General features: G+C 41.5%; 1 protein-coding gene across 1 annotated transcript in view; it reads right to left on the bottom strand.

The window, feature by feature from the left end:
• Positions 1 to 3,903: 3,903 nt before the first annotated feature.
• The window catches only part of DAPK1 (death associated protein kinase 1), a 255,031-nt gene continuing 243,638 nt past the window's right edge, over positions 3,904 to 15,296 (bottom strand). The window contains exons 23-26 of the mRNA XM_089662124.1: positions 12,561 to 12,699; positions 12,284 to 12,404; positions 8,951 to 9,139; positions 3,904 to 6,682 (exon numbers count right to left, since the gene is read on the bottom strand). Of these exons, the coding sequence (XP_089518250.1) occupies positions 5,450 to 6,682; positions 8,951 to 9,139; positions 12,284 to 12,404; positions 12,561 to 12,699 (1,682 nt within the window). The 3' untranslated portion in view covers positions 3,904 to 5,449. The remainder of the gene's footprint in view (positions 6,683 to 8,950; positions 9,140 to 12,283; positions 12,405 to 12,560; positions 12,700 to 15,296) is intronic.

The following is a 15,296-nucleotide window of genomic DNA, read 5'->3' as shown; positions in this document are numbered from 1 at the left end:
TGCTTTAAAGTTTCACAGCAGGGGGTGGTTCTGAAGTAAAAGACCAATCCCCTGTTTAGGGAGGGATCGTCAGGCGGAACCCTAAACTGAAGCCCACATCTTTCATATTCTGGTCCATAACTTTCCATCTGCACAAGCGACAGTCCACCCACAGGTATATTATCATGCAGACAAGTCTGAGGATTATTTAGATATGAATTATGAAATTATATATTGCACGGTTCACGAGTTCTATGTTTCGGCTTCCCTGATGGTCCGAGATAAGCGAGTGACCCATCAAACTGTTTGCCTGCTCATTGGCCATCTGACGAGGTGTCCGGTTTTTATGTCTCTCATATTCCAAGATATGAGACATAGGGAAAAAATTGATATGAGAAGTGTTCATCTAATTCTATCACTTACGCTGAGCTAGGTTTATTAGCTCAGAGTCCCTTTCAACTCCTGGGAAGGCTCTGCTATCCCTTCACGAGGTGTGAAATTACACAGGTACTTTGGCCAGTGAGACTCCAGCTCTTTTGGGAAAGCTGGTGCTATCTCTTCCTAGGTGCAAAAGGATACAGCTTTCAGAGACAGCTCAGCACCTAGCTAGAGATGCCTTGACCTGCCAGTGACCCATAAACAGTACACACACACACATCTGTCACTGTGCCCCTCAGGAAGGGAGGGGGAAGGAGAATGAGGGAATAACATGGCTACTCTTAACAAAATGGCAGACTCCGTCATTCTCTGGGACGCACGTTTGCGACACTACTACTCTCTAGTTCCCTGGTCACCTCCTCCCATGCCCGCCTCCAGGACTTCTCCCATCCTCTGGAACTCCCTACCCCAATCCATCAGACTATCACCTACTCTCCTCTCCTTTAGGCGCACCCTGAAAACCCACCTCTTCAGGGAAGCCTACCCTGCCCTCTGCTAATTGCAGATCTCCTCCACTCTTCCTACGACTCCATCCTCCATCTATTCCTCCCGTACCACTATCCCCTCCCTCCTAGATTGTAAGCTCCAAGGAGCAGGTCCCTTGAACCCCTCGTGTATCGCATTGTATTGTTATTGCACTGTCTCATATATTGTCTCCTATTATAATGTACAGCGCTGAGCAAACTGTCGGCGCTATATAAATACTGTATAATAATAATAGATTAACAAGCTGAAGAAAAAAAAACATCAAAAGCATGTATAAGCAGCACTTTTTGCCCAGTGTGCATGAAGCCTAAGACAGCTGCTAGGAAACTGCTCTTTTTGGTTGTTGGAAGTTCAGTGTTGAGAGAAAAATATATTCTTTAACTACTTACAAAAATAACATATCTAAAATTTAATTTTCAGCATTATGAGTGGCCAAACAGTTGGTGCATCAGGGAGCAAAACTTGCTTTGAGTCTCTATGGATTGTGGATCCGATGCACATTTGCATGGTGGTGTCCAGTTTATATGGACTTTACTCCAGTGTTCGAAAAGAAGAAAGTGGTCACAAATGTGCGTTTTGTACTCTAGATATCAGGGATGCTTTTTTTTTTAAATCACATTCAGTGAAAATATGTGTTTATACAGTATGTCTCAGATTCACCATGGCTATAAGGATTAAAGCAGTCTTGTGCCAGTCAGGAGTCATATTTTAACATGCTTGTGGCTGCTGTTTTACCTTATAATAATGCAATATAAGTGTTTATGTGTAGTGTGCGGTATAGACATTCTCCCCATCTTTGTGGTTCTATTTACTTTATATAGTAAAGACATTATGCACAGTTTTACAAATACAGAAAATCATTTGATCTCCCTGTTCTACTGGCCAGGATTTTGCTTTTTTTTTTTCTCTATTCTAAATGTTTTACCAAAAGACAAACTGTAGGTGTGGTCACAACATACCAATAAATGTCTCATGTATACAACATACATTACAAAAGTCAGTAGAACAACATAAGTTGTCTTAACTAAAATGAAAAATACATACCGACCAGGGGCAGACTGACCATTTGCAAACTTGGGCACTGCCCGAGGGTCCGGGGTCAGTAGGGGGCCCCATGAGATGCCCCTGGAACCTTTTTCATAGGCTTTTTTGAGTTTGGGCAAGGACACGGGCCCCATGATCCCCTATTGCCCGGGGGCCCCATGAGTTGTCAGTCCGCCCCTGATACCGAATAAAGCTGACCATAGAGGAATCAAAATTCTGCCGGATCAGCAGGGAGCAGCCAAATTTTGATCCATGTGTGGGCACTGCTGCTCAACAGAAGTCGATCTATTGATCAACGTCTGCTGAACTGAACTGTTGGGGAAAAAAGCCACTTGATCTGTGGCTACAGCACTGATCTGTATATTCTGACAGCAGAGAAGTCTCCCCTCTGTCAGTATACAACAGCCCTACAGGGAGGATTACCCCATTCATCTCACTTGTGTAGATGAGGGAACTGGTTCAGTTTTTTTTTTTTTGTGCTCAGCCTGCTGGCTGAACAAAAAAACAGAACCTTGTATGGCCAACTTAAGACATCCAAGTAATAAGTGGTCCCACATCCCAGTCCTCCCATACTTTTCCAGAAGAATTGTAATAGGTTCAAATGAGCAAGAAAAAAAAAAGTGGGTCAAGGGATGTGGAACAGAAAAACCTGAGGGAAGTCAAGAGGGATTAAAGAGATAATAGAGAAATATTAGCGGTAAGGGGACTGGAGTGAGGGAGGTAAGGTAGTGGCAGGGAGAAAGTGATGAAGGGGGTGCTGAGTCGATTCACGTTCAGTCCAAGGGGTAGGAGGGTGAGGAGGAAGTTTTGGTTTAAGAGCTTGACTGCTTGAGGAGGATAGCTTTGTATTCTGGGGAACAGATAAATTCTAGCCAATAAAACCAAATACGTCTGAATTTTTCCACATTGTGTTTATAGCTTTGCTCAAACCTGTGCATTGTGAGGTAAGGTGCAAAAAATGTGCCTTTTTCCCCATAGCTTATAAACCTGCTGCTTTTTTCAGATTTGCAGAAGTTCTATTAATTCTTAATGGCATCCATACACATCTTGCTAACACACATGCCAAAACACATGGTACCATGCATTTTGGTGCTGCATAATTTTTAAAATGGGTCAGGCACCAAGGGGCTGCCCTAAACACAACACGCAAAAATGCCTAAAAAGTGATCCGTTTTCCCCATCCACACACTTGAGGTGGATAGAAGAATCTTTCCCACTGTGCTATTGTGTTCTCACTGCTGAAAATTGTGCACTCTCCATCGCACCTGTGAGAAATGAACAGAGACTCAGAGGCTGTAAGATTCTCCACATACACTCACCGGCCACATCATTAGGTACGCCTGTTCAATTGCTTGGTAACACAAATTGCTAATCAGCCAAATCACATGGCAGCAGCTCAATGCATTTAGACATCTAGATGTGGTGAAGACTACTTGCTGGAAGTTCAAACCGAGCATCAAAATGGGGGAGAAAGGGAATTTGAATATGGCATGGTTGTTTGTACCAGACAGGCTGGTCTGAGTATTTCAAAAACTGCTGATCTACTGGGATTTGCACACACAACCATCTCTAGAGTTTGAAGAGAATGGTCTGAAAAAGAGAAAATATCCAGTGAGTGACAGTTGTGTGGACAAAAATGCTTTGTTGAGGTCAGAGGAGAATGGGCAGATTGGTTTGAGATGATAGAAAAGCAACAGTAATTCATGTCAATATGGACCAAAATCTCTGAGGAATGTTTCCAACACCTTGTTGAATTTATGCCACAAAGAATTAAGGGAAAAGGGGGTCCAATTCGGTACTAGTAAGGTGTACTTAATAAAGTTGCCGGTGAGTGTATGCTTGATATATTTTTTTTTAGAAAACCAGTGTTTGCTTTTTAATTTTTTTATCGTTTAGCATAGAATGCAAATCTATCCCATGGAATACATTTGGGCTCCAAGCATTAAACAAATGTAATATTTTCAACAGGCAACATGTTTATTCATAGATATGTACATATATAAAAACAAGTTTTAAAATTGTTCTACAAACCAAAGATTAAAAATGTAAATGTCATTCCTGTATATACACATTTCATAGCATGCATCTTCAAGAGGAAGCACACAAATGAAACAGATTCCCAATAAGTATTGGCAGCAAGTTAAAATCCTAGTGATAAAATCCATGTTTGTTTCAAGTACAGAAAATCTATGAACACGCCCTTGTTGATAATTAATAAAAAAGATGCCTGAAATACCTAACAGAAAAATATTGCAGTGGGTGTTTGTTTGATACAAGTCTTACATAATGAATGGAGTGACTGTAAGAACCTATACCTGAGATGACGTCAGTGAGATTTCACATTAATTGGAAATGCCCATAATGCAAATGACCTTACAGCAAACAAGAAAATAAAGCTTTGTTGAACGTCTATCAATCACTGAATTTGCCAAGTGGACAAAGCCTCTAATACTTAGACATGCAAGTTCAGAGATGTTTATAAATGATAAAATCATTAGTGTACCTGAGCCACACAGTCATATTTTAGACTGCATTGGAAAAGTAAAATGTTCTACATTAGTACTTTGTGTATTACTAGTTGTGTGTTAAACTAAAAGTTGGTTTCTTATGATTATCATGCAGACAGTCATGAAGAGGTAGACAGCATGATGCAAAAAAAAAAAACAAACAAAAAAAAAAACCTTAGGGCACCATTTACCTACACCCTAATACAGGCAAACTAATGGAGTTGCAGTGGTGGCAACTATTCTTAGGTCACCTTTGCACCTATGGTGGGGAATTACAGGTTTCATCCAGCTGTTCCTAAGCTCAGGAAGCGGACTTATAATCCGCTTTCTGAGCCAAGGTCATCAAAAGGCTCCCCGTAACCAGGAAAAGCAAGTGTATGCCCATTATTAAGTATAGGTGGAGTTGTGAAAGGTGCAGAGTGAACACACCAACACCTCACAACCCACATGGCATCATTCCAAGGTCCAGAACCCAAACAGTATGCTCCTGAACCCTCTCCAGCAAGGCACTCACATTACTGTGATTACTGTTTCTAACAATTCACAGAACACCTTTAGGTCTAATAGGACAGCAGAATACTACATTTTGGGTATATTTTCTGAAATACATCAGCAAATTATAGAGATGGAAAGTGTAAGCCTTGTATAAATGAATAACTGTGCACCTCCATCATTAATGTGATAAAAAATAACAATATATACAATAAAAGGAACAGCTTTTATCCATCCAGGTGGCAGTATTTAGCAGCACATTCTATAGAAGTCAGGACTGAAAAAATTCAAAGTATAGGCCTTTAAAAATCTATGATAAAAGGCAACAATTCTTATTAAAAGTAGAAAGATCACAAAGTACAAGGTTTATAGGGCATGTAACATTCATCAATGGAATGCTTATAAATTAATGACTTCAAACTCATACCCTTGTAATACAGCAATATAAGAACTAAATGTGTTACACTGGTAGAGTAGAGATAAGTTCATAATTAAACAGTCAGTCATCGTGACACTACTGAACTAATAGAATTGTAAGATGTGCCACTGTTACAGCTAGCGGCATAGGCTTCCTGTCCATGCACATCCAAATTCACTCTAAACACGGAGGATGATTTCAGGAGAAAATCTGCCGCATCCCGCCTCCCCAGTTCTCTCAGTTTTGACATTAATATCGCTACAGTGCTATCAGGAGCATTCCCCCATTCTTGTAAAAGAGCGCAGACAGGACTCTCTGTAAAATCTTTTTGTGTCGCATTGCTGGCATTATATTTGGCAACTAGATCTGGAAGGCCCAAATTCATGGCTAGAAGACACCAGTCCTTGCCCATAGGATCTGGCGCATCAAGAAGTCGACTGAGTTTCCTTCTTACAAGAATGTTCAGATCAGACACATGATGATCCATGCCTAGGTTTCCTTGAGAGTAAATTTCCAGGCATCCAAAGCACAATATGCTGCTAAAACTTTCTTTGTACCCAGCCATTGTATTTGCCAGTGAAGTGTCCTTTTGAGCCTGGGCTCGGAAAAAGTCTCTTGGCTGGTAAACCATTACTGGTTCATGGTGTTCTCTTAGCTGCTGTGGGCTTAAGTAATATTTTACAGTTAAAAGTCCTGGCAAGGTTGCTGCAAATAAGTTATCAATGATACTGCAAATAGATTCTTGGAGTAAACAACACTTTATCTTCTCAGTTTCTAGTCCTCGCACATGCACTTCAATTCCTTGACCATTGTTGACCAGCAACACCAAAACTTCAGCCCCTCTGTTTGCCAGTTTACACCCGTTTACCCACAGACGTATGTCGGCATCACCTTCAGTGCTCTGCTGGTGTATCCACCTGCAAAGGTTGACTTGGACTTTATGGAAAATCCCACAGGGGAAAGGAGTAAGGTGTTCCACAGGAACAATTCTAACACCTCCATATATTAAGATGTCCTCTTCTTCATCAGTCCACGACCTGTGCAGGCTGTCTGTTTTTATAAGGGCGGGGATATCTACCATGGTCCCACTGCTCAAGTCTCGTGCACAAATATCCATGGCATCTAAAATTTGTATAAGTTCATCCACATCACTGTCTGAAACCAGTCGTTGGATATCCTCCATGGTATACCTTCCTCTATAGTGGTGAAGGGCTTTTGGGTTCTCCACAGAGAGCAGCTTTCCAAGAACATTGGAACACAGCCATCTTGGATCTAAAAGCACAACATCTTGGACGGTATCACTTTGCATGATGTTTATCTGTGTATAAACAAACATTAACAGTAAGTATTTATTTTGTTTCTTAAAGCAGAGTCACCCCCCCCCCCCCCAAAAAAAAGCAATTAAAAAGTCAGAACCTACAAATACTGTGGCTGCTGACTTTAAATAGTAGTGCACTTACCTGTCAATGCATCCAGCGGTGTCCTCACTCCGAGCAAATTCTTTGGCTGTCGGGTGCTGGTGCCGTCATCTTGACTAAGTTTCCTACTGTGCATGAGCAAAGCGTGCTGCGCTTTGTGAATGGGCTTCAGTCCTCTGGGACCTTGGAAGTGTCCCAGAGGGCTGCAGGGGGTGCTGAACTTTCATCTCAGTTCACCGCGGTGAACTGATCCAGAAGTGGGAGCAGGTACCTGTTAAAAACAGGTACCTGCTCCCCCCCTCCCTCCTCAAAAGGTGCCAAATGTGGCAGTGAAGGGGGGGAGGAGGCAGAAAAGCGGAGCTTCCACTTTTGGGTGGAACTCTGCTTTAAATTACTCCTATGTAAATACATACAGTTGTGTTCAAAATAATAGCAGTGTGTTGAAAAAAGTGAATAAAGCTCAAAATCCTTCTAATAGCTTTTATTTCCATACACACAAATGCATTGGGAACACTAGACATTCTATTCCAAATCAAAACATGAAGAAAAATCTATCAACTTTGTGTTCCTCTAAAAAAAATTGGAAGAAAAGTGAATATTAGTTCAAAAAAATAGCAGTGTTTGTATTCTTCTTTACAAACTCAAACATTCACTATATAAACTGAAAAATGTTTGAAGATTTTGCTTTCCTTTGAATCACTTAATGAATATTTAGTTGTATAAGCACTGTTTCTGAGAACTGCTGTACATCTGTGTTGCATGGAGTCAACCAACTTCTGGCACCTGTGAACAGGTATTCCAGCCCAGGATGATTGGACTACATTCCACAGTTCTTCTCTATTTCTTGGTTTTGCCTGAGAAACTGCATTTTTGATGTCACCCCACAAGTTTTCTATTGGATTAAGATACGGGGATTGGGCTGGCCACTCCATAATGTCAATCTTGTTGGTCTGGAACCAAGATGTTGCACATTTACTGGTGTGTTTGGGGTCGTTGTCTTGTTGGAACACCCATTTCAAGGGCATTTCCTGTTCAGCATAAGGCAGCATGACCTCTTCAAGTATTCTGATGTATTCAAACTGATCCATGATCCCTGGTATGCGATAAATAGGCCCAACACCGTAGTATGAGAAACATCCCCATATCATGATGCTTGCCCAACCATGCTTCACTGTCATCACAGTGTACTGTGGCTTGAATTCAGTGTTTGGGGGTCGTCTGACAAACTGTCTCCGGCCACTAGACCCAAAAAGAACAATCTTACTTTCATCAGTCCACAAAATGTTGCGCCATTTCTCTTTAGGCCAGTCAATGTGCTCTTTGGCAAATTGTAACCTCTTCAGCACATGTCTTTTTTTCAACAGTGGGACTTTGCGGGGGCTTCTTGCAGATAGCTTGGCTTCACATAGGCGTCTTCTAATTGTAACAGTACTCACAGGTAACTTTAGACCTTCTTTGATCTTCCTGGAGCTGATTGTTGGCCGAGTCCTTGCCATTTTGGCTATTCTTCTATCCATTCGAATGGTAGTTTTTCGCTTTCTTCCACGTCTTTCAGGTTTTGGTTGTCATTTTAAAGTATTTGCGATCATTTTAGCTGAGCAGCCTATCATTTTCTGCACTTCTTTATATGTTTTCCCCTCTCCATTCAACTTTTTAATCAAGGTACGCTGTTCTTCTGAACAATGTCTGGAACGACCCATTTTCCTCAGAATTTCAGAGAGAAATGCACTGTAACCAGCATATACAACATTTGCTGCCTTCCTTCCTTAAATAAGGGCAATAATTGCCACCTATTTTTCAAAGAATGAATGACCTCACTAATAGAACTCCACACTGCTATTATTTTGAACATGCCACTTTCAATTAGTGATTCAAATACACAGAATCAGCAGCATGCATGTCATGACTGTTGGGTCTGTTGGATTTCTATTACTCTACTACACCTGCTAGTAAATTATTTGCCATGTAGAAATATCATTTCTACCAAAAACAATGATTGATCAGGTTAGTGATGTCTGACTGCTATTATTTTGAACACAACTGTAGGTAATGAGAGGCAATATCCTTTTTTGTTTGTGCACACATATTGTTTTACTGCTAAGCATGCAATCCTAAATACTAGGAGTGTAGTACTGATAATCTGTCATTTGGGAGGAGAAACAACTTACTTCTCCCATGCTGTGCAGCTGTTGGGCTAGATTCCGGACATCATCTTCAGTTGCCAGTGGATTCAACTGTTCTTGCACATCATAAACAAACTGTTGGAATGAAAGTAACTGGTTGGGTCCATTTTGCTTTCTCCAGGGTGGAAGAGTTGAGAGAACCTTTTCACATAAGGGTGTCATTGAAGGGCAATCCTACAAAAAAAAAAAAAAGTTTAGATATCCACAAGTACTTCCTTTGCTGTGTGAGTAGGCACAAATTTAGGATAAACTTCTGTACACATGGGCTAAAACGCAGCACATGCAGAACTGAAATTGTATTATTTTATTACACAGAGGACCTGAAAATACTTTAAAAGTAATAATAATATAAAATTGGCCTCATGCAGCTGAGTGGTTTAAGGCATAAATTGCGGGCATCATTACACGCCTGGGAGAGATGCCTGCGGAGTTCTGCCACCCATGGTCATATATGGCTGTATGTAGTTCTATGCAGCGGTCTCTCCCAGACATGGAAATACACCAGCATTTTTTGCTGATTCTGAAACCGCCCGTGTGCATGAGGCAAAATATGATGCAGTCTGTCAAGTGCAAAAGCAAAGTTTTTGTTTTTCTTCCATCTACAGTTCATCTTTGCAGCCCACTGTCCACAATTTACTGAACCCCCATCCAAAGCTCACCTATGAACTCCTGTTTGCAGCTCACTTCCCACTCATAACTCACCTCTGCACCTGAGTCCACAACTGTCTGAGCTCAGCTCAACACCCCTCCCTCCCTGTCCACAACTCACCTCTGCCCCCCCTCCAACTCCCTGTCTGCAACACACCTCTGTTACACCCCACACTCATCTGAAATCCACCTCTGCACCTTCTGTTGACAGCTGACCTCCACACACTTCCCTCCTTCAATGGCTCACCCCTGTACACTTTCCCCCACTTACACCGTTCACCTCTACACCGCCTAACCTCTGTATCTCCCGCCTGCAACCCATCTCTGCACTCACCATCACATAATCCATCACAGCTAATCCTTGTCTATAGCTTTTCTCTGCAACACTACCTCCCCTCCATCCTTCAAAGCAGCTGACATCTGAGCTAAGAAGGGGATGCAGAAGTAAGGTGTGAATGGAGGATTTAGAGGTACGGACCTCTACATCCCCCATCCACACCTTACTCCTGCACCCCTTTCTTGGCACTGACATCTGCACCCCCACCTTTGCACCCTCCCCCCCCCAAAGAAAACAAAAAACTGTCAGCAGCCAGCCCCTCTCTAGCACCACTAATGGCTACGTCTTTAAGGCAGATGAGTTCTCCCACACAGTACACACATTCATTTTTGTGTGTCCCCCCCCCCATTTGCCATCAAGAAGGCTGCAGTGGCATCCAGGCACCAGGATTGCACCCTGCTCCCCTCCCACCCATAAACATTCTGCTCCCAGGAACTCTTGTCCTGTCCTGAGTGCAGAGAGGGGAATCATGCTGTGGAGAGCTGTGCTGTCCCTTGCTGACACACAAGCTGGGCTTCTTTGTTTACAAGTGACAGCAGATACTGGTGAGCTATCCTGCAAAAATAGCAGTTAGAGAGGTAGGAATAAACCATATAACCTTACAACAGTCAACTTATACTCACAGTTTTAAACTTTTTCTGAAAGTAAAAAAAACGGTTGTTGTAACTGCTTACAATGTGTTCACTGGAATTAAGCTTTAATGTTTGCCTCTAAATGATTCCCTTAGTTTATCCAAACCTACTCTGTCCCACAGGATGATAACGCTGCTGTGCAAGTGGGACCTAACTGCAGAAGTAACAGCTTTGTTCCTCTAATACAAAAATTGGGAAAAATAGCAGATCTGCTGGATTCATCAACATGCAACAGAACTTTTATGGGGTGTGTTCACCAGAAAAAGCAAATGCTATTGACAGTCTGCATCCTTTAATTTTTTTATTTTTGTCAATAGTTCCATCTCATATCAATTCTGGCCCCCTCATTGTCAATGGATCTCATGTCTTCCAGTAAAAAATAAAAACAAGCACAAAAGGCTGATCTGCAAAACGTGCTTAGCTGCTAGTCAAGTTGAAAAACAAAACATAGTTCAGTAATTGAGCAATGTGGCCAGCAGGGGGTGCAAGATGCACGAGTAACATTACAGCAACAAAAAGATTATACCAGATACATTATACACAAGCATGATATTTCTCACCCTGTACACTGAGCATCATGAAAATCTTTAGTGGCATATCCTGACACTAAAGCATAGTGATTTATAATCATAACAAAAAAAGACAACAACACATGCTTATACGGTGTATATAATGACAACATTCCTTCCTTAACCCCATCTGAGTTAAATACACTGCAAATGTTAACATCTGGTTGCCAACATTGTTTCCAAGAAAACACCAACACAATGCGGTTGATTTACTAAATCTGGATATTGCAAAATCTGGTGCAGCTGTGCATGGTAGCCAATCAGCTTCTAACTTCAGCTTGTTCAATTAAAGAATAAGTTCACCTTGAAAAAAAATAAATAAATGCACATCTTTTCACAGAAAAAAAATGTATAGTTATTACTTTTTTTTTATTAGGAGCATGTAAACATTGCACCTGTGGTCTGCTGATCACAAGTGCAATGCAGGGCTATTACAGACTGTCAGTGTAAGCTGTCTGCTCATACCTCCTATGAGCAGGCAGTTACATAATGAGAGGAAGCACCATTGAACTACCTCAACAGCACTGTGGTAGTTCATTAAGAACTACAAGCTGACAGCTGCAAAGGCAGGTGGTACTTGTAGTTCTCCCATTCACAGAACTCTGTGAATGATGTGGCTGGGTGGGCGGAGCCACACTTTTCAAATAGTGACACAGCAGGTACGAGAAGATCCCCAACCTGCTGTCAGCAGATTGGGCAGTGGCTGCAGGAGTGGGAACATGGTACATGTTCCACCCTAAAATCTGGAGGCACATGTAACATGTTTCCAAAGGTGAACTTATCCTTTAAGCTTAGACAAAACGCCTGGAAGCCGATTGGTTTCTATACAGAACTGCACCAGATTTTGCACCCTCCAGTTTTATATAATGCTATGAACCTGTAACTGGTACATGGTACAGTGTCTTCCCTCTTCTGAAACATGACAGATTCTGAATTGGCTAATGTAAAAAAGCACAATTCTCTTGGCTACAGGCATGGAGAAGGCAGGAAATGGGATACTCCTAAACCCACAATAATAAGGCATCCTTAGGATTCATTAGTGCCAAAACAAACTACGTATCCTTACATTACATTAGATCTCCTATTTTTCCCCTAATGAAATCAGTGTGTTGCAGGTAAACATTTCACTTACAGAAATCAGCTGGCTTCTTAGTTCCTGTAGGTGATTGCGCAGAAGCTTCATGTCCTTGGAACCAGATGCCCCAGCATCCAACACAAACAGCTTGTCAGAAATCTGGAGGTCATTGCCAAACCTAGGAATTCAGATAAATACAATTTCTTGTAACCAATTTTAAAAGAAAATGTAGGTGGAAGTAAAAAATATGTACTTTCCAATGTGTTTATTTAGCAATTAGAAGAATGGCCTTATTGTCTGCAGCATAAGCAGTTTATAAAATCTCCATAATTACCTGTTCCTAACTTCTTTCAGCAGTGATATCTCTTTGTCATATCCAAATTCTCCACCTGCCGGACGTGGGAGGTTGACAATGTCTGCGTGGGTGGCAACTAACACCACTCGCAACAGATTCTTCAGTTTTCCTCCATAAGCTGTCATATTAACAGAAAACAACCATCAGCCTATACAAACCACAGGCCGTCTCAAGTCAGTATTTCTGCATTGTGCCGATCAGAATGTGTGTATACCTATTTCAAGGTCAAATATCAAGGACATGCGTAAATATCATTTTTACAATGCATTTCACTTGGGCAAGAACCTTATTATTCTCACAAGCAAAGAAGACAAATTGAACATTACTCCAACAATCTTTTCTGGGCTTTCGATGAATGATTTGCCATATCAGTAGTCCAGTGGTAAATACACACCTCTGACAAGGCTGCATTTATCATTATGCAAAGAGGTGGCTTTCCCCTTCTCAGTTATCATTCTATGTCATTTTTTTCTAGCAGCAATTTGAATACAAAGCATTATTTCATATGCATTTGTTAGGGGATCCTCTCAAAATTCCAAGCCATGTCATAAACAGCAACACAAGAAGCTGTTCTCTGTAGAGGAGGTGAACTAATAGGTTGTTGGCACCTAGAGGTTCCAGTGATGGAAATCAAGCCTTGACCTTTGGATACTAATATTGCAGGAAGGGTACAAGTAAAAAATGCTGATAGCTTCAAAACTTTTTTTTTTTATTGCAATTAAAGCAGAACTATACCCACCTTGGTTACAGAAATGCGATATCCTAGAGCTCCTTGCCAGCCATTAACATCTTTAAGTGGACAGCTTTCAAGTATCGAGTACCAGCCACTTTCATTGGCCAGGCCAATATGACATCACTCTGACACATGGGTTCGGCATTTCCGAATCTCTACAGTGAGCTGCGGTGCACAGCTCACTGTACAGAGGTGGACAGGCAGGTTGTTAAGTCTAATGCAGAAGAGACAATGCATGTCTCATGTCTTCTGCAGTATAAATCCAACCTGTCCGCCTATTTTTATTATTTACATAAAGTTCCACTTTAATAACAAACAAACTGATTGTAAATATCTGACAGTGGTCATTAGAAAAGAACACACTCTACTGCAGATTTCTGTCACCCAGCATGCACTAAAATATTGCATTTTTCAGATCGATTAAAGGATAAGTTCACGTTACATGTAACATGTTCCCATAGCCGCAGCCATCGCCTGCCACCTCCCTCTCTCTGACAGAGTACAGGGAGAAGTCTCCCCATGCTATCTGTCAAATTTGAAAACAGTGTGGCCGTGTGGGGCTCCGCCCACACAGACACATCATTAATTCACAGACTTCCGTGAATGAATGAACTGCAAATCCTGATAGCCTTTAATGGCTGTCAGCTTGTAGTTTTCAATGAACTACCACGGTGCAGTGGAGCACCGTGGTAGTTCACTGAAGCTTCCTCTCAGAATATCTGCTTGCTCGTACATCCCGTTAGGCAAGCAGATATTCTGACAGTTCTGCAGGAGACCTGCATGACATCAGCGATCTACTGATCACTGGTGCAATGCCTTCCAGGCTCCTGGAGACAAAAATAATAAATGCACATTTTTACCTGCAAAAAAATGTGCATTTATTATTTTTGTCCAAAAGGTGAACTTATCCTTTAATAACTTAAACAGAAATTAAGACAAACTGGTTGTTACTTGGGTCTCGTGTCCCCACTGGAAGATTTCCCCTATATTTCTGTTTTTTTCAAGACAAACAGAGAAAATCAACAGGAACACAGACAGAATTAAAAAATAAAGGTGCTCTAATAACTATCCACTCTATCCAAAATTAAAAAAAAAAGCAAACAGTTTTGGCTTTAAAGCAGTATTAACATTTTTCAGCCGGCTGTATGCATATATGGTGGAAGGTGGGCGTTAACGCCGAGCAGCCGAATATATGTGACCCTATGTAAATACTTTACTGTGCTGAGAGCCCACACCCAGCATGGTAACGAACATGTACCAGAAAACTCCTGATGTATATTTGCGATCAAGAGCTTTGTGATCATGTGTCCTCTGTGACAGCCAATCACAGCGGTTACATGATGAGAATGCCCACCTCCTGGCATTTAGATCCTCTTAAAGGGCCAGGAGCCAGTGGTGGGAAGGTGTTAAAGTCTTTTTTTATCAGCACATTATGACATATCTGTTATAATGTTCCCTCCAGCACTGCGCTGTTACTGATCCCACGGGTCCCCGGCGCTTCCATCTTTGCTTGGTCTTCTATCTGGGTTCTGTATGCTCAGTTGCCTGAATGGCCAAGCTGCAATGAGGTCACTTCCACACATGCACATGGCAGTCAAATTATCACAGCACACTGTGGGTGCCATAAGTATACACTGAGCTGCACATAAGTGGCTCAGTGTACACTACAGCTGGCAGGCAGGTTGAAGCATTTATTACAGAAAACACCAATAGGGTGTGACAACAAGTTTTTAAAGTGGCTTTAATATCACTTAAACTATACTATTATTCCAGCTGCTAAAAGTCTTCCTGGTAGAATTTCTCGGATTGTCCTTAATGGCTCATACACTTCCTAACTGGGGTCCACAGCTCTTAATCATGTAACAGATACCAGGCATGTAACCTTTATCAAGCAAATCCAGTGCAAGATAGTTTATGTTTGACCTAAAAGCCAGTTAAATACTTTATGATTGCTTAAATATCTCATGTAGATGAACACGCTT

The sequence above is a fragment of the Staurois parvus genome, unplaced genomic scaffold (genome assembly GCF_062004578.1).
Source record: "Staurois parvus isolate SC_StPar_1 unplaced genomic scaffold, SC_StPar_1.0 ptg001432l, whole genome shotgun sequence".
NCBI classification, from domain to species: Eukaryota; Metazoa; Chordata; class Amphibia; order Anura; family Ranidae; genus Staurois; species Staurois parvus.
Note: the sequence above shows the minus strand (reverse complement) of the source record. Positions and strands in the feature narration are given on the sequence as shown.